At 38.0% G+C, this 27,013-nt stretch overlaps 1 protein-coding gene across 1 annotated transcript in view; it reads right to left on the reverse strand.

Moving 5' to 3' along the window:
- Positions 1–3,982: 3,982 nt before the first annotated feature.
- The window catches only part of COL25A1 (collagen type XXV alpha 1 chain), a 316,152-nt gene continuing 293,121 nt past the window's right edge, over positions 3,983–27,013 (reverse strand). Inside the window, exons 25-35 of the mRNA XM_063136097.1 lie at positions 26,459–26,503; positions 24,697–24,741; positions 24,339–24,419; positions 21,262–21,324; positions 20,770–20,820; positions 20,240–20,266; positions 14,160–14,213; positions 12,507–12,560; positions 11,576–11,602; positions 10,534–10,587; positions 3,983–4,168 (exon numbers count right to left, since the gene is read on the reverse strand). Of these exons, the coding sequence (XP_062992167.1) occupies positions 3,983–4,168; positions 10,534–10,587; positions 11,576–11,602; positions 12,507–12,560; positions 14,160–14,213; positions 20,240–20,266; positions 20,770–20,820; positions 21,262–21,324; positions 24,339–24,419; positions 24,697–24,741; positions 26,459–26,503 (687 nt within the window). The remainder of the gene's footprint in view (positions 4,169–10,533; positions 10,588–11,575; positions 11,603–12,506; positions 12,561–14,159; positions 14,214–20,239; positions 20,267–20,769; positions 20,821–21,261; positions 21,325–24,338; positions 24,420–24,696; positions 24,742–26,458; positions 26,504–27,013) is intronic.

The following is a 27,013-nucleotide window of genomic DNA, read 5'->3' on the forward strand; positions in this document are numbered from 1 at the left end:
TTGGATGTTACTGGGGGCCACAACTAGATATGGGCCCCCTAACTCCCCACCGCACATAAACAAGTTTCTCCATATAGAGTTTTGGATCCTTGCTATTGTTAGCAAGGCAGAACAGTTAAAGAAGTTTACGTTTCTATCACCTATGTCCAGAATCTGCTTACAAGCAGCCTGAACCACAAATTGTCTTCATTGGCTTGATTTTAAGCAGATTTCTATCTTTTGACCTGCTAAGCTATGTGCTTAGGCTGAGATGTCATTACTGTAACATCATAAATAATATTACCCTGGCACTGAAGAATGACAGACTAGTGGAAAAGTTTAGGATCAGGGTTAAATTCAAGAACTCTGGTTCTGATTACTTGTGGATAGGCCTACTTATAATTCCACAACCCAGACTAGACAGTGAGACTGTTAATAAGTGGGATCAATTCTGGAATGCACAGAGAGATCCTTTACAGTATTGATCACTAAATGATGAGAAAAATCTGATCCTGCATTTTTACAAGGCTGGACAGTTGTATACTTTACACTGGAATGTTCTCTGCCAATAATTCTGAGAAACCCTGGTGATTTCCCATTTATTTCTTTGGAACTCTTCAATAACTCAAGCAAAACATATGGTTAGGTGCTAAATATGGTTAGGTGCTGCATATCTATCTATAGGATAGTTTTCCTTTATTTCCCGACAGAAATGATACTGCAAAAGCAAACATGTTTTCAAGAATTATGAAGGCATGCTTTATTTACTGCAACCAAATACATAAACTATAGGTTATCATTAATTAAAGGCAAACCAAATATAACATGGACTTTATACTCAGATAAAGACTCTCCTGACAATTTAGATTAGAAACATTATGCTTGAAAGAAAACCTACTTAACTTTAACATTCATCTTTAAAGAATCGTGCTTAAACTACAAACAGTATCAGAACATGCAGATCAAATCTAACTGCTAACTATTAAAAAGCCTTTGGAGTTTTCTAGAAATGTGTAGATAATGTTTGTTTTTTGAAATTAAAAAAAAGCATAATATTGAAAATAAAGAGTGTTGCCAGATTGGTACAAGGGAGAGGGATCAACAAGTAGAATTTTAGTAAAGGTAGGAGTTTGAACTCATGCTAACATAGAGTGGGGGAACTGTTCTGTATATTGTGGGAAATTAAGTTCCAAAGGAAAGACTGTTACATTGAAAACATTAAAATAACAAAGACAGTGAAGGCTTTGGGCTGCAGGCCATTAACTCCTTATAAAGGTCTGATAAATTTTATTTTCAAATGTGCATAGCATTCCAATTGCTAGTGGGCCTGATCATGGCAACTAGAGACACATAAGTGAGGTCCACAAGACCAACTCTCTGTTAATGCCTCTTACATGTCTATGGAATTTTGGGCAAATAGATTTGTACCCTAATCAATGACAACATTGGGTTGGATACATACTGAATCAAAGTGAGGGCAGGGCCATTGAAAACAATGGCACTGCAGTTATGTGTGAATAATTTATGAATAATGTGATTTCTAAGCATGATTAGGTCTCAGATTAACCCATTGGCTGCAATAGAAATTCCCTTATTTCTGTTTTGTGTAACCCCTCCCCCTCATATGTTTTAATGTGATTTTAGACTGTAAGCCTCTAGGCAGGGTATTGCTGCTTTATTTGTATATTCTGTACAGCACCAAGTACATTGTTGGTGCTAAATGAATGAAATAATAATAATAATAATAATAATAATAATAATAATAATAATAATAATAATAATAATAAGCTCCATGGAGCATTGCTTCTAAAATTACTGTTCTAATACATCAAAAGACAGTTCCCACTATCAATACTAGGGGAATATTTTTACTCATACCTAATTGAATTGTCTGTGCAGAGCATTCCCTTGACATCAAATAGACCGGAACAGCTCTCAGTCTTTCAATATTCTGTAGTCCTATGCATGAGGGGTTCAAGTGTGTCCTGGGATGGTCACTGGCACCTGCTCCTGTGTCTCTGGGCATGCCAGACCTGCCCTCCTCTGTTCAAAGCTTGTTATGTTAAATCGGCAAGGCCTGAACCCAAAGTAGTGTGCGAGTAGAACTCGCTGAACTCATTGCATGATTGGGAACCCTGATAACGGGGAGGTTCAGTAATTTCAGAGGGTTCTACATACATTCAAACAAAGATGAGTAGAACTCTCATTCAGACACTGCTGTTTCAACACATCAAGATCTGAGCTGAGGTGAGGTGAGACCAGCATGCCTGGAGACATAGGAGGCATGCATGCATGGCTCCTTCCAGGAACACACTTTAAGTCCTCACACATTCTCTTGAATGCCTGAACAGGGTTTATGTGCATCTTGAAGCCCACGGCCTCAATCCTTTGAGCACACAGAACTCCACTGTATGTGTATATTTCTCAATTCATTTAAACTGAGCGGTGTGTGTGGACACAGTGCGTGCTCCAGTTTTTGAAGGGCCCTTGGGTTGGATGCCTTCCATTGGGTCCACCTCCTTCTCACTGCCCACTGGTTTGCTTTTTCACTGTGGGCACTATCCACCCAGTCACCCTGAAGAAAAGGGCAAGACATATGGAGGACACTGCCCCTCTTCCTCACTCATGTCATTGCCCACTTTCTTAGAGGGGACATGTGAAGAGGCAGCAAGGAAGAGGAGCAGTGGGACCAGGTGATTAGTAAAAGTTAACAAGGAAGTCTCTTTGCACAAAGATGAGAGAGCTTACTGGTTTGGGGCACCTGCAGTGGAAATCGGTGGCTCCGATAACTGATGCTGTCAATGCACTCTGTTTCAGCACCTTGGCCCTCTCCTATAGAGTTCTGACTGTTTCTGGCTGAAAGTCAGAGCAGTTTCACAGCCCCACTGACATTGGAGCCACCAGCCTCCACTGGGTTTGTGTATGCACACTGGGACCACCATACTGATATTATTACAGGAAAGTATCTCTGATTTTATATCAGTGTGCTTCGGATCAGAGTTTATTCATTTTTTTCCCTGTGCATGGGCCTTTTATTACCCTAGTTTTATGATTAAATAAAAAGCTGCACAAACACCCGAGACGCAAAAGTGTGAAACTCGTTCGGTGGTGAGCTAAGATCAAATTCACAGCTAGGGGCAGGGCAAGCAGAACTTAGTCAGACACGGGATTTGTGTATCTGCTTCGGGTCAGCAGAAAGGACAATTTCATTCATGGTGAGTACGGCAGAGCACGTTTGGGTGGTGGCGAAAGGGAAGGGAAGACAAACACTCCTGAAGGGAAATCATACTTATTGCAAATGTTGGAATAAAACCAACTCAGATCCACTGTGTGATGCAGGTGCAAAAGTGCATAGTGTTACGCTGCGGATGTTGAAAGGATGTGTGATCTCTGGATGCTGTTATTGTCACCAAAGCAGCCAGTTTGATCATGCACATGCATGTATGGGGAGGTATAATGTAAAGTCCGTTCGTTGCAAACTTTACATTGGAAACAACTGACTGGAAACACAGGAATCACATGCAGGGTTGGAAGGAAAGAGCAATACTGTACCAATTGGCAAGGGGCATCCAGCCCATCCAGGCCTGGCTGGCCTGGCTCCCCTTTTTCCCCCTTAATTCCACGGAATCCCTGTTTGTAAAGATTAACTTGCAACGTTACTAAGAAATGTCTTTTGCATTGACTTCGCTGGAACAACCAAACAAGAGCAAAGTAAAAGAGAAGCAAGCTAACGAGAAGTGTGACCAATAACGATGCTGGTGGTTTGCTCCCTAGAAATAACTCAGATATCAGGGACAAGTGTTACCCATATGAGAAATGACAACTAGCATCCTGAATGAAAGCATATACACAGCAATTTATGGACAAAACTGCCATGAATGCCCATTCTGTTTCAAGAATTTAAAGTGCTATTTTAAAGAGAGTTAGGCCAAATGTCTGATGAGATTATTCTTTTTTAAAGAACCTGGACAACTGGGTTCTTTGGTCTGAATTAATACCAGCATTACACAAAAGCTGTAGCTTGTTCCTCCTTATATTTGCGACATCCTACTATATTATCTACTGTAAGAGGAGACATTTCCAATACATGAGTGAGACGTACCAATGGGCAAGGTGCATCTAATCCCGGGGCACCCTGTTCTCCTTTCTCCCCTTTAGGCCCCTTTTTGCCTTTCTTTCCCTTTTCCCCCTGTGGACACAATAGTTTGGATAAAACAAATGTTTCATTCTTTTCAGGGAAAAAAAGCAATGTTTTAAAAGATCTTTTTTTTTTTAAAAAAAAATTATCTTTTAGCCAATGGAGGGCTGAAAGGACACTTACCACTGTGTTCTAGTTTGCACGAGGCATTATGTGGAAAAATAAATTATATGATGATCATAAGCAACAACTGCATCCATTTGGTTGTATTGAGTTTCTGTATTACTATAATTGATGCTTTGAATCCTAAAGCAGTGCATGAAATTATGACCTATTTGTTGGATATTGGACCCAAAGAGGCATTTGAAAACTCCTTCAAATAAAATTCACCTAGTTCAGTCATCTCTTGAAAGCATTTACATGTTTCTATGCTGTCCAATAGTCAATATTCTGGGTGGTTCACAACAGTTGATCGATTGGGCATTCCAATCAATTTTCCAATGGCCAATTCACATATTACCACAGTGGTGTTGGAGGAAATTTCCTGTCCTTGATTTCCCACAAGGGGGGACTAGTCTCTCCCAGGAAAATCCTCAGAGTACTCCTAGGAGCAGTGATACTTGCATAGGAAGGATCATTCATCCCAACCAGGTTTTTTTTTTTCATATGCATGGACAGATTTCTAGAGTTGTGTGGGATTAAGCTACAGGAAAGTAGGTCACTGCAGTGAAATGTGTATTTCTCCTGAGATCCTGTTCAGAAGACCTTCCTCATCTTTCTCAAGAGAAACTCATGCTTTTGCACTGATGGAATTGCACAATGGAATGGGAAATCCAGTGCACCCAGGAATACTGTTTATATCTAAGTGTGCATACGTTACTCTAGATTGGGCTTTCTGTTCAGAAAATCAGATCATGTTTGCTGTTTGTCAATGAGGGAGCTGTTGTCCTAATAGTGCTGCATCTCAATATTCAGGATTGAATGGTCCATCTAGAAGTTTAGGCCTTAGCTAGACCTAAGGTTTATCCCTGGATTGTCCTGGGGTCATCCCTGTTCATGTAAATGACACACAAGATATCCCGGGAACAGGCAGGAACAATCCTGGGATAAACCTTAGGTCTAGCTAAGGCCTCAGTGTTGGGCTTTTGAAAACTGGATATATTGATGTAGCTGTGAATAGAATGAAATGGAATGACATGAAAAAATAAGACAAATGAAATCTTTGGTGGATTTTAATGAGCGCAATTTACTGCAACCTATCTTTTCCTAATTTATATTTTGTCTATTAGTTCTAATATGGTCTTTGCTAGGCCATTGCTCTGTTAATCCCATTTTTAAAAAAGTTCAGTAAAGGGTCAGTTGCCTAGAAAATCACATTTGGATTCTTTTTCCAATCCTGGAAAAAGAACCAAGTTGCTTGATCTAAAGATATTATAATATTTGTCCAACAGATCTTCTCTTTCTAATTAAAATTGCAATAAAATCTTCATTGGCATTTTTCATGGATTAAAGTATCATTTTTAGAGCTTAGTCATGTGCCTGAAAATAGAACTTCTTTTAAAGAAGTGTGCATTATGGAAATTTCAGAATGTAGAGTTAACATAACAGATTTTACTAAACAAATTTGGTGCTTAGAAATATAGAATTGCTTTTTGTGAAAATGACTTCATCTTCAGTCAGTGGGAGGCAATTTGAGAGCTAATTTAAAATTGACTTCTCAACTGATCAGTTGATCTCAATGGTCAATGAGTTTCAGGCTCACTCACAGTTTTCAACACAACCAAAAGTGCTTCTATTTTTTTGTGGGGGGGACACCACACGCAATGAGGGAAAATTAAGAATATTGAGTTGGAGAAATAGCAGAAGGAAAATTAGTAGAATAAAATAAGGAGCAACCAAGGAGGGATTGTCAAGGTCATGGCTGTAGGAAAGATTAAATTTGTAAGGAAAAGGGTAAAAAAGACAAGAGGAATTGTAAGGAAACAAGGTAAAATGAGAAGGGAGGGATGCACCCCTGAAATGGCAGGCAAGAGGAGGATGACATATAGCAAATGGACATTCACCCATTTTCTCACCAAAAATATTATGCATCCATTTACAGCAGAAAATAAAAGGTTTGATACAGTTTTTTTAAAAAATGTAACAATATTTAACAAGGCAGAACATACATTCTATAGAATCAATGACAAACTCCCAAATTCCCCCAAAGAGTTAGGCTTTCACCTTAAGTTAATGTAAGAAATTAATTATCGTGCTGATATATATTCAAAAAGTGACGTTACACAACACGCATGATATACTATGGCATATAGGACAAACATTCCAATGAGAATCAAACACATATCCATGGAGAGATATACTGTATTACATCATATGAAAAGTATTATTCATCTGTCTTGTCTGTGTGCCAAAATATCTTTGAGTACATTGAAGATTTTAAAAAGAAGAAGCAAAAACTGCAGAACTTAGCAGATGAAACACAGAAAATTGTGAGTCAAAGGGCAGTGAGGGGAAGTTAGCAGTTCAAAAAGCAACCCGGAATGAGCAGGAACACTAGTTTCTGGAATGGGGCAGATCAGCAGAACGTGCAGAAGGAAGCTCAACAGACCCGTACCAATCCGGAAATGAGCATTTCCATTTGTTTCTGGGGTTGCTTTTAGAACTGCTAACTTTCCGTCTCGTGAGTGCCGGATCCCATTTGCACAACAGATGAAGTGGGAACACAGGAATAGAACATTGTTTGAAACAGTGTTTCTATTTAGTATGGTAACAAAAGTGATGGACACAGCACATTTTGCCTTTTGTACTGATCATGTGAGAGGCCCTCCACACTCTATTAAAATAATACATTACCCCAAATGTGTTACACTTTCACTAGGGCCAGCATGACTCTTTGGCAGGCCTAAATGGCATCACATGAGTAGGGAGTGTGCTGAGAGTGAGCAGCTGTTTATTATGTTATATATATTTATCTCATCCTTAACACAAACTCTGAAGTGGCTTAACACAAAGTTGTTATGGCCCATCAAGAGTCAGATGGATAAGGGCAAAGGACCCCAGGAGTGAGAAATAGGTGGGGTTTGAGGGAAGGAAAAGTGAAGGAAGCCTGATAGAGGATTACGGCCAAGCTGTGGATTTGAAGAACAGCTGATAAGTCAGAGAAATCAGATGGATTAGGTATTTTGATATTTTGCCCAAGATGCTGAAGTGCCTAAGATAGGGTATTAATCAAAATGTGACCAGCAAGAATCAAACTGGACATTTTTATTTATGTAGGATTTAGATTTCGCCCTAATATTTATGAGTTCTAAAGACTAGAAAAACATTAATGGATTTGAAAGGCAGATTTCACCCAAATGTCGATTTATTCCATGCTCCCAGAAAATCGAGGGAAAATCTATGTGGTTACAAAAACCATGTCATCCTGCAGTTTAAAATCATTGAACTAGTTCGAATGACACAACAGCCCACCATGGCTTGATTTATCTGCAGGGCTGTCATGTCATGCTGGGTGCCCTCAGGTGCTATTTTTGCATGGAGCCTGGCTTACTGTAGCTTGTATTGTGGTGCAAACTGAGGCAGAAGGGAATGTTTGAGGGTTAGATGACACCCCCCCCAATAACTCATGGCATGTTTTAGAGTGTTTGAGGGTTATCTAACCCTCAAACAACCCCTGGGTTCACATTTTTGTACCATACAAAAATGGTGCCTATGGGCACCTAGCACAACATGATAGGCCCTGTGGGGAAATTAAGCCATAGCAGGCTGTGTCATGTGAACAGGCCCACTGACTTCATAGATGAATTATGGTCTGACTAAATAAATCTTATGGTCTCATCCTAAAAATAAATGGTTCTTATAGGGGAAAATCAAGCATTATACAATGGCAATGGCATAAACTAAGATTTATGTCAGTATTTCATGCTCTGCAAACTGAAATGACTATTCTTCAATATATAGTTTAGTTTTAATAACTATTCCCTTATATTCTGTTAATTTTTCTCACTTTCAAGTTAATATTAGGAGTGTGCATCCACGTTGAATGAAGCACAAATTCCAAGATGAAATGGGACACCTTAGAGATACTTGAACATCGTCCAAACCAAGACAAATCCATCCTGAAGCAGTCCAAACAGAAGTGGGATGGTTCCAAAACGTAAGACTTGCCTTGGAGTTTTGGAGGGTGGCTTTTACTTTTGTAAACACAATTTGATGAATTTTTGAACATTTCTGCAGGTGGAACAAAGGCCTCTGTGGCAGGCCTCTTTCCCTGTGGCGGAAGTCCTCTCCTGCCTGTGGAGACCAACGGAGGGAAACCTCCATCTTATCTTAAATCGCTCCACCAAGCTAGATCTGAGGATTAGGATTGCTCTCATCACATGTACCAAGCACTACATTTGTGTACAATTTCATATACTTCAACAAAGTGCTATTAAGGATGAAACTGAAGAGTGGCAAATGTAGTGCAAGTGCGCCGCTCCAAAAATGGACATTCTTCCCTTGATGCATTTTCACATTTTAATCTATGAGGGAAATTACCTATGATGGAAATTGCATTTGGGGGTATGTGGTTGGGGAAAATGCATATTTTTTTGTGTTAGACATTGCATACTTTTCCTGTTCGAAAAAAAGACTATCACATTTGGGAGTGAGAAGAAGGTGAGACGAGCATCGAGGCGGAAAACAGAGAACCCATACAAGCTCGAACATCACTCACTCTCCCATCACTACTAAGGAGGCAGCAGAAGTTTCCAGATCACTTCTCTCCCTTCCCTCACCCCACACACAAATCAAAGATTAAAAAAACCCTATACCTATTTGTCTGAGATGCAGTAGCCTTTATCTCCTCAGAAAGGGCTACATACTATGCCTGCATATTTAATCCAAAAATATTTTTTAAAAAGGTATAGGCATTCCTGTTAATTCCACATATATTTTACAGGCTTATTGCACAAAATCCCCTGCATCTACTTAGGTGAAATCTGGCAGGTTTCACTCAATTCTACCAAATAATTAAAATCTTAACTACAGCTGATTTCCTTATCATAGCCAATGAGGAAGACATCCCAAAACTTGGAAAATGGACTGAAGAAAGGCCCCACCTCAGTTCTGAATCAAAGTGTGATGTCAGTTGAAAGCTCTGACTTGAAGTCCAAAGCACAGGGGTGGGACCTGAACCAATGTTTTCCCCTGTGCACACCCTTAATGAATACTATGTTTAATCCTCCAATGCTGCTTCAACTTCCTAGCCCTTCCATTAGCCCTTTTCCTGTGTTGTACATGGGAAGAGGGGAGGGGAGCTGTGTTCCTGGCTCCATTCCCAAGGTTCCATAGGACCCCCTGTCTCCAATGTTCATGCATGAGGTGTGGATATCTGCAAGGGGATAGGCTACCTACAACCATCTATGTATGTACATTGCCCTGGGAATGGAATCCTGATGGAACAAGTTTCCAGCTCCTGGGAAAGTCTATGCATGTTGACTTTCCCATCACAGCCATTCATGCCTAACACATAGACATGCCTAACACATAGCTTCAGGGACAGGGGTGGCATTGGAGCCCCAGTCCATGATAACTGAGTGACGGCTTTTCCATGCGTATAATGTGGTACGGAAACTACTGTTAATGTCTCTCTTTGCTCTTGTTCTTAATTTCTGAAATTTGCTCCTTTTGATCCTGCCCACTAAACTGAACAGAGAAATGCAAGCATTCTGTGGGCATATCAGAGCTCCCACATCTCCAGTATTGCATGTGCAGTGAAGATGTACGTAAAGAACTGTATATAGGAGCCCATGCATGCGTACGAGCCCTGTATGTGCAACAGAGCTCCTGCATTTGTCAGGAGAAGCTGGATTGTGGCATGTGGGAGCAATCCAACAACAGGCTGAAGTTGCATCAACAGGATTAAGTGCTTAATCGTGTGCTTAACCATCGCTTTCAAGAGGATTCAAACGTGCCTAACTTTCTCTGGATGAACTCAACATGTTTTTAGTTTAGCTTCTGTCTTCTCAGCCATGAGCCAGACGCTTACGAAGTATAAATACAGCACACATTTAATTGAAGTCAATGGACCTATATTGATTTACACAAGCTGTCAATCTGGCCCACTGTCTCCTACCTTGTTGCTACTCCAATGTCTCTTGTCAGTAGCTGTTATATAAACAAACACAGACTGCCAGGAGTCTTGGAGGAGAAAGCCTTTCCTCTCCCATTATGGAAACTGCTGACCTTTCTGGATCTGGGTGGAAGCTTTGTTTCACATTCTGACAGATGACTTTGTCTAGCAAAGATCCGTGACATGGCTTTTGGCACACAGAAGGAACAAAAGTCACTCTTAATGGGACAAATTACAGGGCTGGGACAAAAAGGCTGACTAGGCTAAGTAATCAAACAACGGTTAATAGCATTGAGGTCACCTTTTCTCCCTTTTCTCCTACATCACCCTTTTCTCCGCGAGGACCAGGGAAACCCTATAAAAAATGAACAAAAATACCTCTATTGGCTTCTGTAAATTGATATGTGGGTTTATTTTTTGTTGTATAACTGAATTATAGACACACACACACACCAAGAATATTGTACCAAATAATGTGGAATTTTAAAAGGTCATAATATTCAGCAAGATAGAGGTATTGAAGATTCCCAGATAAAGCAGAAGTCACTTCTATTCTCCTACATGCAACCTAGCACTAGCAACATCTAAAGAGAAGTGCTTCAATAGAGGGGTCATTGGCACTGAACACGGTGGGCAAAAAGTTGACAATTATTCTCTCCCACCATAAAAGAAGTTATATAACATGGGATGTCCAAGAGATGTTCTGTTAAGAGATACACTCAACTGCAATCAACACATGCAATCGGTGGTGTTAGAGCAACTTGGAAACAGAACGGTGTGGATGCTGTCTATGGTCATGTGTTTGCGTGAAAAAACTTCCCATGAAATTTAAATTATTTTAACATGAGACGGCAACCTTTCTTTTAGAGGGCTTGTGTCTGCAAGGTGAAAAAAACGCCAGAATCTTGTAAGGGCTGCTGCTATCACAAAATGAGTGTCCTGTGGTACCAACTACATGTGGTTGGATTTCCCAAGCACCACTGACTGCATCTGTAGGCCTCTACAGATGATAATAGCACAGAATTATAATAGCACTTTCCACGGACATCAATCACGTGCTCTAGTTAGCATTAGTTGCTGCACTAATTAGAGGCACTATTTATGGTGGGATTTACAAGATAGCCCTTTCTTAGCAGTGCTCTCTTCACACTCCCAAGTGTTGTTATTTCTCTTCCTCTGATGTTATTTAAAGGCATACAACAATGCAATGTCTAGTATATTCTCTGCATGATCATCATGCACACCAAATGGGGGGAAAAATCAACATGCTCCAAGCATGCAACCATTATTTGAAAGAAACTGTTACCTACCACACAAATAAACAGATGATAAATATTACTTACATCAAGGCCAGGTTCGCCATCTTTGCCCTATTAAAGAACCACATTAATTGTGTTAAGCTTTGTGACGGTTAGCTGAAACTGTGGAAGGTATCTGCCAGGACTATTCGGATGTATAGCAATTGTACTGTGTACAAAACTCAGGGATGCCCCTGAATCTGTGGGTTTGTTTTAACAACAAGGCACAAGAAACTCTCTAAGTGAAGTATTATCACGGAGAAGACACTTAGAAAAACCAAAACCAAAGCATATTTCAAAGTTATCTTATATTGGATATATTAATGTATGTACAATGGAAAGCTACTTATTTTGAAGAAAAACGAATAAACACTTTTAATAGTATGCATTACTTATTAAATAGTATTTAATAAGATGCTTTTTATACGAACCACTTACAGAGGACAAAACCAGTTGTATAAATAAAACAAGGATGCTCTAGTTATGTGTGTCAAATAGGAAACTATATCAAATTTGCCCCAATAGAAATAAAAGCATTGTAACGGCAAAGTATTTTGTATGAATGAAAAGTGATCACTGTTTTGTACTGATGACACCTGAGACCTTTAAGGAAAAATAACATACTCCTGATATTTTATTGACCTGAATTCTTGCTATTGCATTCTGGTGCCGAGAGAAAAAATAATAACACATGTACAGTGCAATGGAAATGGTGAGTGTTGTGCAAAGAGGGTCACTCTTAATTCTGGCTTTTCTCATTGTTATAAGTTTATGTCAGGCTACTCTATTATTTTAGCATAGCTGTTTGTAGCAGTATGAATCTGTCGAAACTTGAGATAAGAGATAGCCTCATGAGCAGTGACCTTGTACTACTTAAACTAATTGCATTTCTCTATGATGAATGGTCATAAAACACAGTAGGATTTAATCAAAGATTTCTCAAACTTGCACTTTCTAAAAGTGTCATGTAACTTACAGGCAATCCATATGGTCCTCTAGGTCCAGGGTCTCCCATAACTCCCTTTTCGCCCTAAAAACAAAACAAAACAAAACATTCATTCTACATGGAGAACAGTTTGTTTTTAATTATGGCATTTATTTATTTATTTATTTATTTATTACACTTATACTCTACCCTTCCTCCAAAGCTCAGGACTGTGCATATGAGGTTATCCTCTTTACCCACCTCACAACAAACCTGTAATGTATGTGAAAGTGAGAGATTGTGACTGGCCTAAGGTTATCCAATGTACTTCATTGGATAACCTGGATTGGCTATCCAAAAAATATTTTTGAAATGAAATACAGCTGCAGAGGGCTGCCATTTTTATTTTATTTTTTGAAGCATCAATATGGAGGAAGACTGTTAAATGGCCCCCTACCTAGCCATGTACCCTATCAAAACTTGTTTCCCCAAACTGCTTCTGCCCCGCAGGGGAAAAATACAGGTACCTGTGTATTTTCTCTTCCATGTCAAATAATTGCATGCATTTCTAAAAAACTGGTGGCAGCCTCTTAACACAGTTCTCCTATGTAACATGTAGTTTGGCCTTGGGTGGGGATTTGAACCTCAGTCCATCCCTCCTACCACTACATCACACTGTTTTTAGGGTACAATATATTTTCTCAGGAAGGAAAGCCTGTACGAAATATATCGGATCCTTTAATTAAATTGTATCTGTTTCTTTTATTTTTCATCATTCTTCAATAGAATTTAAAACAATGATGTGCCTTAATGTGGACACACAGGGCTAAGTAATAGGAGATTCCCTCTTCATCCTCCCCCCACGAGGGGTGGCCCAGGCATTTTACTGCCTGAGGCAAAGGACAAGATGGTAACTTCTCCCATTCCATGTACAAAAGACGACTGGGCTGGCAGTTGAAACTTACTTCAACACTAGTAATGGGTCAGCATCTTTCACTGCACTGGAAGTCAGCAGGCTAAGTTAGGGGATTCAGAGCAGGCTGAGTGGCACATAAGTCTCTCTTCCAACATCTTGCTGCTACCCCCCAGGTCTGCCACCTGACGCGACGGCCTCACTTTGTCTAATGGCAGGGTCAGCCCTGGTCAGTACATATCCTCCAAATCTGTTCTATTGGTCCCAAGGGATTTTGGGGGTGAGTACCAGGGGATGAAGAAGGAGGGGAAATTCAAACTGTTATCAAGTGTGCATTTCACTGGTGGAAAGATAAAATCTGATGTACCTGAATGTACAATGCTCTGGTTTGAACCTGAATGTACAATGGTCACCCATTTTAGAGTTTCAGGACAAGATCTCAATTCTTAGACCAGTTTAGGTTACTGTAAAATACATGCCAATTCTTTTTACTATAATGTTTGCTTGGTGATAAATTGCCAAAGATTACCAATATCAGTAGAAGTTCAACGGGCTAATCATTGCTGGCAGAGAAAAATACATTTTAAAGGTCAATTAGATTTAAATTTTGAACTTTTTAATGATTTGGCTGTTCTATTATTATAATTTTTGGAATAGACCTTAATTTTGTGCAAGTACATTACTAGAGTGAACACAATTAAATACACTGCACTGATACATTTCTCAGTATAAGGAAGTCATTTCCCATGATTTTTAAAAAGCATTTGAGAAGATCTTAAATAGGCACTCACTCTGTCTCCTTTTGGACCTGCAAGACCATGTGGACCAACTGGGCCATCAATACCCTGAAAGTTTAAACAAACAGGAGCTGATAAAAAATTGAAATTTCCTAAATGAAGATTTATATTTAGCAAAGAACTTCATTAGAATCAGGTTTCATGCCAATGGTTGGGAATATGGGCTGGATTTTAGTAGTGAGGGCAACTGAGCTGCAAATCCCCTCGGCAGAATCAAAAATCCTATCTGTATTTTGATAAGCTCTATAATGCTTCTTCCCATCTCAATGATCTTTACTTTGTTGTTTTAGCTTATCTGATTTATAGAAGTTTTAAATAGTAGAGATTCTTCAGGAGGAGTTAAAGTGTTAAACAAAGGGACATAGACAAATAATAATAAAAATCATGCAGAATTCACGTAAAGACTCACAAGGATAGATGGCAAGTTTAATGGAGGAGACTTTAAATTCACAGCTATGCTATTCCTTAACGTTCCCATCATTACAAAGTTCAAACATTTGCTTAGTGTAGCCACATCCTAATGCAGGTGGTCTAAAATATCAATCTGGGCTTGCTCTGAGCATTGCAAACTTTAGGTTTCTCTTGCTGAAGCCAGAGGGAGAACTACAAGCAAAAGAAAGCTATACCACACACCCAAATCAAAGAGCAGTTTTGCTAACGTGATGGATTCTTTAACAAAGCAACGATGATCAGGTACATTGACAAAGGTAAGGGGTGGTGCATTGCATTATCATGGCCATTTTCTATTCATTCTTTTGCATGAAGATTTTAATTATACTGTAGCCTGATTTTACATTACATTACCTGTCATGGATTGGGCCTTTTTATCTGATGCACTAGCTATATGCACCATATCATAGTGAAAATCTCTATATTCTAAAGCTCTCTCCATCTCCAAGTTTGCTAGCCTTTAATTAACTAGGGACTCTCCTTCAAACAGGACATAAGTTGTCTAGTCAGTTTTGTAGCAGTAGAAGCAGCAGCAGTAGAAGCAGTACCAAGCTGTATTTATTTATTTATTTATTTATTACATTTCTATACCGCCCAATAGCCGAAGCTCTCTGGGCGGTTCACAAAAATTAAAATCATAGTAAAACAATCAACAGGTTAACAAGTAAACCTGTAAACAAGACAGATCCATCAGCTGTGAAGCATGTAGATTTGGAAATGTAGATTTGGTAGTGCAGTATGACATAGGAACACAAGGGACTCACCCGGGGTCCTGGCTTTCCGTCTAAGCCAGATGCTCCCTGTATGGTTAAGTGGAAGCATAGATGATAGGGACAACACGAATGACAAGAATGTGAGATTAGTACGTGGTGGTGATGAACAAGTACATCTTCTATTTATACACAGAATACACAAAGTTACAGGGATCTGGAATAAGTATCACAGTACTGCGTTAGGTTAGTTATACTTTACATATAACATGAAGTCTAATTCTGATTCCCTTTGCAATGGGTCTATATTAAGGTAATCAGAGCTGTCCTAAGCACAGCCCAATAATGGTGCCCCCTTGGCCCTTCCATTGCTTAGCCGGAAAGACATTAAGACTCAATAAGTGCTGAAGGTGAAATAAGACATTAAAAAATCAGTTTTCTTCAAGGCCATCCCACATGCCAGAACACACAACTATATTGAATATAAACTGTTCTTAATGCTCTTCCAGAACATTTGAGAACTACAAGTTCAATCGCAGCTTTTAAAGCTCAGCTAAAAACTTTTCTTTTTCCTAAAGCTTTTAAAACTTGATTTTGTTCTGACTTTTATACTGCCTGTTTGGTGCATTCTCTTCCCCTCCTTATTGCTTTATTATGGTTTTATTAGAATGTAAGCCTATGCGGCAGGGTCTTGCTATTTATTGTTTTACTCTGTACAGCACCATGTACATTGATGGTGCTATATAAATAATAATAATAATAATAATAATAATAATAACAACAACAACAATATTCATTTTATACTAAATAGCAGCAAGCAATATAAGCCAATTACTTACTTATAACTAGGGCAACATTAAAAAATACAATTTTTCATCACTGTTTTATACATTTTTTTAAATAAAACTGTTATAAGGGGAAATTGAAAATGCAAAAAAATATTGAAAACGATTTTGGTACTGGTACTCTGTGGTGCCGCCCTTCCCTTGGTGCCCTTAGCATGTGTTTATATTGCTTAAAGGTTAATCCAGGGCTGAAGGTAGTTCCACTGGGTGTTTTTTAGTGGAGTTGCTTGATTTTATGAGTTCAGTCCCTAGAAGTATTAGTATTACAATTCTCACATTATCATGGATTATTATTTTTTGATACTTTAATACACACATTCTTATTTACAAGTTAGTAAGGAAAACTTTTAACTTGGAAGATAAAACAATGGGAATAATGAATTTTTCACCCCAACTAAAAGGTGAAGAAAAACAGTGGAGCATTAAAAACAAAATGGGCTTTCATGGAAATGGCATTATGATACAGAAAAACACCTAGATTCTTAAATAATATTTGTTTCTTCACTGTATTAAAATGTGCAAACCAGTACAAAGTTTTGCACTGCCAATGGTTTACATTACTGCAAAACATTAATCCGTTAAAATCAGAGACTCTTTTATCAATCACTTCAATAGCATGTGGACTTTACCCATCATGTATAAAATATGTGAAAAGTTTGTACTTTTCATTCTGGCATTGCTGGGAAATAGATGACCCCTGGTGGATATTACGTGAAGAAAATAAGCCTATGCTAAAAAATGTCAAAAATGTTACTGCTGCAATCTGAATTGAAGAAGTCAGATGGCTTCACTTGGAAAAAAAAAGACAACTATGAACACTGTGCTCCTCAAGTATTTTAAATACCTTGATCTTATGATCCAAGTAAAGTTAGACATTTTAAGTCCCCACTGATTTTAGTAGAAGAGAGCTAAGTACCTGCTGAATTCTCAATAAATACCCTTTGAAAGGGTTCACTTTGACCAGATCATCTCTCAGTTACTTTTGACCATCTTCCATTTCACTATGTGAATTATCTACTGAAATGGAGAGTTAAAGTACATGTTTGTATTTAGAGAAAGATGAAACTCCCAAAATCCAAATATTGCTATTCCTCCCAGAACTGTCACTTAAGGCAATCTTGAGTATGTCATGTGAAAATGTGCTTTTAATGAGCTTTCATTGAAGACAATTTTTAATTATTACCAATAAGAACTATTCCAAAATAATCAGATCAGAAAAGTCCCCATAAAATGAATAATACTTAAAATTACATGAGATAAATTCTTAGTAATTTAATCAGAAATGTCTCAGCCCTTTATTATAAATGCAGTCATTGAACCCAAGCAAAATTACTGAAGACATGGGGAAATATACATACATACATACAAACAATCAACCATATATATGGTTAATATTCAAACAATGACATTATTAACATGGAAGATCATAGTACTATAACACTGTTGACATTGCCAGCTAACAAATAACAAAATAAGAATCAAAATAAAACCAACAATTGACAGAACTGTGTGTTATGGGATGATATAAGAACAGACTCTGGATAAAAAACAAAACAAGACTGGTATTCTACTCCAACATGAGATAGCTTTATATTTGTTATTGAGTAAACCAGAGTTTTTGGTTGAAAATAGAAAGAGAAGTTTGCAATTTGCACTGAAATTGAATAAGTATTTTACTTACTGGAAGACCAAGGGGCCCTCTGTCACCCTTGTGACCTGGTTCACCCTTCAATCCTTTCAGACCATTTAACCCTGGTTCACCCTAAATGTAAAAGTATAAATGCTATTTTTGGGGTGCTGACAGGGTTATTTAAGCTGGGACAGAAGACAGCCACTCAAGGACATGGGTGCAAACTACAGTTCTTTAGCACAACCAGTTCTGTTGAGGACATTATACAATAACCTTTTCATCCGAATATGATAAAATATAGGGGAATGATACTGATCCATATTAAAATAGATTTATAGAACTACCATAATAATGTTGCATAATCAAATGATAATCATCTCAAAACATTCCTAAATAAATAAAGTCATTTATAATCGAAATGACTTATTGTTTATTCGGATGAATTCTAAGATCCCTTATAATCTGGTGGCAAAAGAAATCAGAAAAGGGAAATTTCATCTGACCAATCAAAATTAGGAACTGCTCAGTGGTGCATTGTGATCCTTAAGTGGCTTTTTTCTCCTCTTGGCAAACTGGAATGTATTTCATGGAAAGATATGCTAAACCTTTAAGCATGCTCAGTTTAACAGAGGAAGATGAGTTATGCATTTTAAGGAACCATGATGTAATGATCTCCAAAAAAAGTGGTTACACTTATTGCCAATAGAAGATAGTAAACTTTTCATGTTTATGAATTTTCACATGAGTCACTATATTAAAAACCGAGTTAAAGGTTTACCTAGGCTCTTTGGCAATATGTCCTCTTTGCAACATAGGCTAACAATCCACTAGTGACTAGACACTTCTCTTGCACAAGCCCTCTGGAAGTTATTCAAGAGCACTGTTACTATATTCTTGTATGATTGTAAGGGGAATGTCCACAGTAAAATTTAAACCAGTTCCAAGCCAATTTAATTGACATAGTTCTCAGGCAAAGCAATCCTGGCATTGTAACTTTCTTTTTTTGAATATTTATATGGATAAACACACTACAGTGTTAAGATTCCATTTGAAAACAGCGGGAGAGGCACCGGAGGTTGACAACTTCATGAAAAGGACCCGCAGATTTCCATGAGTTGCCAACCACAAGTGTGCAATAAATCGTTTGTGTAGAGAAGCTCTTAAAAATTGCAGTTCCCATTGTACTTTGTATGAAGCTGGGACAGTTAAACTTGGCTTCAAAACAGTTAAAAGCTGTACTGCAAATGTGCCTTTCCAAGAATTTAAAACAAACCTGAGTAGGAAATGTTCTAAGGGAACAATACCATCCTACAATAAAACTGAAACACACAAATAATATACTAGTCCAGCTGAATGGAATTTAATGGAAATTCTAAAGAAATTGGCAGGCATAAACTCCTGTATTTTTGTCTGAACTGATACCTCGTAACCCTCAAGTATTATCTTCACCAGGTTAAAAAAAAGCACCATAAAGTTTATTTAATCATGTAAGATTGTGCTATTAAAGCTGTAGAAATAAAATCTGCAAGATTATGGGTTTGGAGAATGAGTTCCATTAGAATGGTTCAACTTAGATTAGACCTAGCTCTAGCATGAGAGATATGACTTAAAAATGTAATGTATTTTGTGACTCTCCAATGCTGGAACTCATTTCATTCCTCTTTTAAAAATAAAATAGAATTAAAAAAATCTAATTAAAATGTATTCTTGTAAAGTGTTATGGAGTGTTATGGAATTAAATTGCACTAAGTTCTTTCATACGCATATTCCTTCAGTTATGCCTCAGAAGCAATCTAATGTTAAAATGTGTGTGCACATGCATACACTTATTTCACATACATCTGGAGTAATGCTTCTAGAAGTAGCAATGGACTCTTGACTGGTATAGACTCTTCTTAGGAATATATTTAAGCACATGGTTTTTCAAATAGGAAGACATAGACAGAAACAATGAGAAAGACCTTATTATAAAGATAGGAAAAGAAAGGCGCTTGAGTAGGAAGCGTTAGAAGGAATGAAAGACAAAGGTGAAGAAGAAAATCTCTGGAAATGATTTTACTTTACGCAAGTGCATAGCACACTCATCCTCTGTTGTTCTAAGCTTAAGTGTAAGGTAGTTTCAAATGGCATAGCTTGAAACTCTCACCAGACAACGAGATGTTTTTACTGGCTCTCCATAATTAACATTATAGAAGGCTAATTCAACTTATGGTGATGTGGAACAGACACAGGAAATTGCCATAAATCCTTACGTTTAAAAGTATGCTTTAACGTTTTATTCTAAGCAGCTGCTTAAAGGTTTAAGAATATCCATGTAAAAAAAATTAACAGAAAAGTGAGACAAAGGACAAAACATGAGTGCATGCTTCAACATGATTAATGAGAATGACAGCATAACGAATTAACAGATTGAAGTTAGTTGAGGCCTGTATTCTTTACCTTTGGGCCTGGTAATCCATGAGGTCCCTAAAAATGAAAATTCAATCAATACAGGGGACATTTCTAGAGTGGAGATTGCTCTTTGCTAATGTGGGGGGTGGGTAGATTGTGGCACTCTAAAGATTTATTAAGTAACAATCCTTAATTACCTAGCAAATCTCTAGCTTTACAAGACAAACAATGAAACTCTGAAACAGCTTTCAACTCCAATCAATTTTCCAAAGATTCTGATAGGATGGTTCTGAGAGCCGCCCACCCACCCACCTGTGCCATCCACAATTTCAGACGTCATAATTCGTCTTCCACAAGTACACCTATGTCATCAGACCACACTAGATACCACTTTTACGTGCCTCCCTCCCAAACCTCATCTGCCCCTCCAACCCCCTGATACATCCTCCTTCCACACCCTCCAGAAAGATAAATATATATATTTTCCTTTGGGTTAACCTAGGAATCTGCAAAAGTCCCATTGACATATTGTTTAATTCACAAAAAGCTCCAACCGATAAATAGATGAAAAGACTTACCATAGGCCCTGGGGGACCATGTGGGCCCGGAGGTCCTGGTGGTCCAATGATCTACATATAAAACCAATATAATTAGTTGATATTGACACATGTTAACATGTCTTTTTATAAAATGCCATTCATTTCCATTAACTTGGGAGTTTTATCCTTTAACAACACACATAATGCATGTCTAAATCTGATAAAAAGTAAAATCTGTCAGACCATTTAATAAACAATAATGGGGCACAATTCGTATAAAAATATGTCAAAAGTGGGCTGAGGTACGTGCAGTTGAGTTCAGATGCTACCTTGTTTACAGAAAAATTGCTACTATGACTTGATATCCTGAGTTTGTGGTCAGCAATGCTAATGCATTGTTGCTTTGTATCAACTTGAAGAACATCTTTAAAAGGCTCTCCCTACTGGCCTTTATGAAGGAGGCAATATATAGGATTAGAGAACCAAGACTATATATTTACGAAAGCACTGAAAAAGCATGGTAAGACTTACAGAGGGACCTTGAGGACCTGGCAAGCCAACATCTCCTTTTTCTCCCTTCATGCCATTGGATCCCTACAAAATTATTATTGAATTATTGAACAATATTTTCATCTTATCGACTCATGAATTTTGTCTAGTTGAAGGATGAATTTTCGTGGTATTACTTGCATTTATAATGTAAAAGACATAATTAATTTTGCTTTCTTCTACCCATTCTCTAGGTTATATCCAATGTCAGTCCTACTTAGAGTAGACCCATTGAAATGAATGGGATTTAAGATAGACTCGCAATGGATACAACCCTCTATATCAACAATCCTTAATATACTTGCAGCATATCTTTACAGTAGCATATTGTACATTTGGTAGGTTTATAGTTTGTCTGACCCCATTTTGATCCTGTACACAATGTTGCTGATCAATTCTTTCTGTTAACTAGTTTATTATATTATTAGGAACTAAACAAGCTGCTTTATGATAAATGAGACCACTGTACCATATGATTCAGTACTGTCTCCACAGACTGACATGGACAGAATTTACGTTACTGCTTTATATTGGGCAGAATCTACACTACTGCTTTGAAATGGTTTGTAACAGTAGTGACAACTGTTGGGGCCCAGGACACACTCCAGATACAGTTTTCAAAACATTTTCAAAGTGTCATATCCTGCTTGGTGTAGATCTGGCCTCGGTTTATAACAGTATTGACAACTGTTGGGGCACAGGACACTTTCCATATACCATTTTCAAACCACTTTCAAAGTGTTATATCCTGCATGATGTAGATCTGGCTATGGTCTCCCCGAAGTTTCAGATGGAGTCTTTCCCAACTCTACCTAGAGATATCAGGAATTGAAGCTGGGACTTTTAGCATGTAAAACATGTGTTCTACCATTGTGCAAAAGCCCTTCCCTGGTGTTAGCTGGTCTTAGCCACCTTGAGTATTTCATTCATTTGTTGGAAAGGTGGGTTTTTAAATATTTTAATAAAGAAATTTACAATTATATGTGAAGATATTTTCAAATTTGTTTACTACCATTTTGCTCTCATTTTTTGGTCTTGAATAGAGCACTGAACTTTATCCAGACACAATACATGTCAGCTGCACTTGACCAGTACCTTACCCAGTGCTTCAATGTGAATATGTTGTCAATCCGCTTTTAAGATGAAGTAGCAAACCTGGGAGGAGTGATTGACTATCTGGCTGGGTTCACACATAACACTAACCCACGGTATGTCAAATTCTGGGTATTCATGTTGTATGAACACAGCTGCACTAACAAACTATGGTTTGTTAACCAAGAAGAACCCAGAAAGAAACCATGGTTTGTTGTTGGATTGTGAACTATAGGTTGTTTCATCCATGGGTTGTTGTCACATGTAATTGTTGTTTTGCCAGGCTACAGAGGTGGAAGGGAAGTGTGGTAAAACAACAACAACAACACAACAGCTCTACACAACAGTGCTACAGCATCGTAAAGGCATTTGGGATTCAGGAAGGGAGCAGGCAATGGAGGAGGGAAACAAACAACTCATTGAGAAAACAAGCCACAGTTTGTTCAATTGTCTGCCAGACAAACCCTTGGTAGGGCAACAAACTCTGGGTTAACCATGAGGTAAATAAATCATGGGTTAGGGTTCTGTGTGAACCAGGTCAATATGTCATTTTCTTAGCTTATCAGTGAAAATTCATCCCTTCTTGGATATACTTTTGCATATGCCCCTACAATTTCCAGCGTTAGCACTGTTTTGTTGGCACACGTGCAGAATTTCATTTTACATCCTAAGCTAGACAAGAATTTCTCAGAAAAATTATGTAATATACCCAACTATTATGAGCTGGACAAATCTGTATCCTGAACCATGTAATTGCAAACTTCAGCATCATCACTAATTGTGGGCATTTGAACATACGTTTCATGCACAATGAAATTGATCAGCAGATCAATACTATCAGTATTCTTTTCCATATACAGTGAGACTCCATTGAGGGCTATTAATATGAAACAGATTTTTCAAAGAATAACTGTACACAGAATAATACTGCTAGATAAGACTAACTGCCAATAATCCATGCCATGCAAAAGCCAGAGTAAAGATAGTGAATTCAGACTGACTACAGGTTTATGAAACATTTTCCTCTCATGTTTGAAGTGTAATAATTGCACTCAACATTTTAAAATCATATTTATATAATCACTGAAAATATGTTATGATGTAATCTTGTTCTTAAATATGTTTTAAATTGATCCCAGTAAAATATACACTTGCAAAGAAAGAATGTTTAGTCTATTCCTGTGAAAACCTGTGTCTCTCCTTATAAAATGATCCCCCTCCCTCCCACTGTGTTCAATTAATATTTATTTATTTATTTATTACATTTTTATACTGCCCAATAGCCGAAGCTCTCTGGGCGGTTCACAAAACTTATAATAATTAACTTATTTCTTTTCAATTTTGCCAAATGTATTTTGTCAATTCTAGGGTGAAAAAATGCCAGTTGTTTTTTCCCCCATCAAAGCAGTTAATATTTCTAAAGGAATATTTATCAAACTATGAATAGAAGGACATGCTGTGACATATCAATTTTTTGGTCTATTGTTCATATTCCTACCTGGTTCTGGAGTATATTTTCATCATATTCCATTAATACTAAACTGACATTCTATTGCTTCCCCCTACAGTTGGAACTCCATTCCCAGAGGGAAGTGCCATCTTTCTCTTCCTCCTCTTCTCTCTTCCTTCGAAGCTTTCCTAAAAAAACCTTCTTTTCACCTCAGCCTTTGGCTGAATTACTTAATCCTCATCCCCTGAAACTAAGCAAGAATACATGTCACAGGTAGGTGAATATTTTTCTATCTGCTACCCCAGTCTCTGCTGTATTCTCTTTCTGTCAACATGTAGAAGATTCTAAGCTCCTTGTGGAAGGGACCTTTCTCTTTATGTTACTCTTTGTGCAAAGAACCATGTAGATTTGTGGGATGATGATGATTGACTTTGAGAATAAGACATTTTAAAGAATGACATGGAAAAGACATTTTAATGAATGACTTTTCTACCAAACGATTTTTAAAGAAACTTACTGGCAATCCAGGAAGTCCGATTCCTCCTTTTTCACCTGGTATTCCGGGGTCACCCATATCACCCCTTGAGCCTTTAGGTCCCTGAAACAGCACATTCATGAAAATGAATCGTACACCACACAGTAAATCTAGTAACATATTTGGGTTATTCATTGGCATTAATTATCACCTATCATTGGCTGCATCTTTCACTCCTGAAGGGAAATGACAAGAAAAAAGCAAATGTCTTCGGGAAAAGTAATAATTCTATTTATTTAGACATTTCTAATCTATGTCTGTCTATCTCTATCTTGTTTTTTTACTGAGCAACTTATTATCACATTTCCCTGATCTGCAGTAAGAGGAATTGTTCAAGTACCTGCTCCCCATCAGCACCTGGTAATCCTGGGGATCCTTGTTCACCCTGAAAAGTGAAAATCCAAGTGCATTAGTTTCACTACCATAGTTTAATGCTGTGTGAATGAGCATGCTCAAGTCTTGGGCTCATGTGCTTCCCCCTCCCCTCTTCTGAAGCAGCCGTAAGGAGAATCAGAAACATCCGCTTCCAGAGTTTGTCATTTCCTTTGAACTGGGAAGTCTGATAATTTTAAAGTAAAACATGGTTTATTGAAACAAGTCAGGATCACAAACCATGTTTTGATCTTGGGTTGTCTCAACAAACCCCCTTTTTCCTTTCCAAATATAGTAATAAACTGCAGTTAATATAAAACAAGAAGTGGTTACTTCCTATCTTCTTCTCCTGATTTCACTGGAGGAGGAGAAAGCAGGAAGAAGCATGTGAGCCTGACTCTTGAGCAAGCTTATTAATGTAGTGATAAACTATGGTTTTGTGTTACTTCCAAACTGGTTAAATATGAATTCATTATGTTGTTCTAAAATAACCCCACATGACATGATTGGGCAACCTGATAAAACAACGTAGATAAGGAATAAAAGGCCTTTCATACCCAGAGAAAATGCAAGAAATATGCTGGAATTATTCTTGCAAGTTTCATTTTATTTTATTTATTATATTTCTATACCACCCAATAACCAAACCTCTCAAATGTCATGAACATTTTGCTCCTCTCTGATCAAATAACCCTAAACTTAAGGATTACCCATTCTAACTTTGGCAATGCCAGACTTTGGCATTTCCTTTGATATCAAAATTATTGGTGATTTATGAGAAAGCCAAAGCCAATAAGAAGGTAACCACACAAGGAATGCCAGAAAAGTCAAAAGCAAATGGGTAGACAAAAAGGATGTTAACTCAATTAAACATTTCTTACATGATTTGGATTCACAGCTCCTTCTTCAGGGCAATTTAATATAATGCTCCTCAAACACCACTCTCCTATGCTATGTCTTTTCTCCCATGACACACAGAATAAGATATCAGCCAGGATCTAAGTGGCTGTGGGGAAAACTTGGAGGCCACCCACCTAAATTACATCCCTCAGCACACATGCTCTGACCCACAAGTCCAGAAATGTGGAGGCCTCTAACCCAGCTTGAGGAGCTGTGATCAGAACAGGAAAATAGTGTATGTGGAAACTCTTGGGATAACAAAAAAAATCTTATATAGGCTTAGCTCAGAATCTGTCATCATGATTGATTCTTCATGAGGGAAGGGGTCCTAAAAGTAACACAAGACTGTGCATGGTTATCTACAGATGTTTGCTTTAAGACTTAGGCCTTAGCTAGACCTAAGGTTTATCCTGGGATCATCCCGGGGTCATCCCTGTTCATGTAAATGACACACAGGATATCTCGGGAGCAGGCAGCGACGACCCCTGGACGATCCCTGGATAAATCTTCAGTCTAGCTAAGTCCTAAGTTAGTTCAGGAGTACAGAGAAATTAACAGAATGTCTATTCTATTAGTTAAAAAGATGGCCCAGATTTCTTGTCCTTTAAAAATGTCCAAAATATTAATTACTTAATGTTGAAATAAATATTTTTATTTGGTGTTACCTGAACTGCACAAAGGTTGTGTAAGATCCTAAGCTTCCAATGGCTGACACTTCTTTATAAAATTCCCCCTAATGCTGGTTATACATTTAGAAGCACTATATGAAAACTAACGAGGACTCAGTTCTAATATTTTCATAATCAAATAAATAAAATGTGTTCACTTACCTTTATCCCTTGCAATCCTTGGGGTCCAGGTGGGCCTGGAGGACCCTAAATACAAAAATCAAATCACCATTTGATCTAGTACCATCCAGATCTGCATAGAATTTATATTTGTCAGACATACATACCCTAATATTGGTTATTTACAAAACAAACATCACAAGAATATGGCATTAAAATAGTCAAGAACCAATAACATCTATGACAATCACTGATCACTTATGGACAGACAGCACTAATGTATGTTACAATTAAACTTTATGATGACAGTATTAAACACACACACACACACACACACACACACACACTCTATTCTAGAAGCTAGATTGTCCAGTGTCATTCTAACTTCTAAAAAACAAAGTCTATAGCTTTCTGCAAACAAAACCAGGCAGGTAACTTGACTAAGAGCAAATGAAATTGCTGCACATGTAAGTTCTCTACCCATAGCTAGCCTGTCATTTGCAGGTGTTGACATCTGCAAGAATGGGTTGCTTGCCATTTTCCTAGTCAGCGGTAGCATGGCGAGGGGGGAAGCTTAACTGTGTGGGTGGCAGCAAC

This window comes from Elgaria multicarinata, chromosome 10 (assembly GCF_023053635.1).
Source record: "Elgaria multicarinata webbii isolate HBS135686 ecotype San Diego chromosome 10, rElgMul1.1.pri, whole genome shotgun sequence".
NCBI lineage: Eukaryota > Metazoa > Chordata > Lepidosauria > Squamata > Anguidae > Elgaria > Elgaria multicarinata.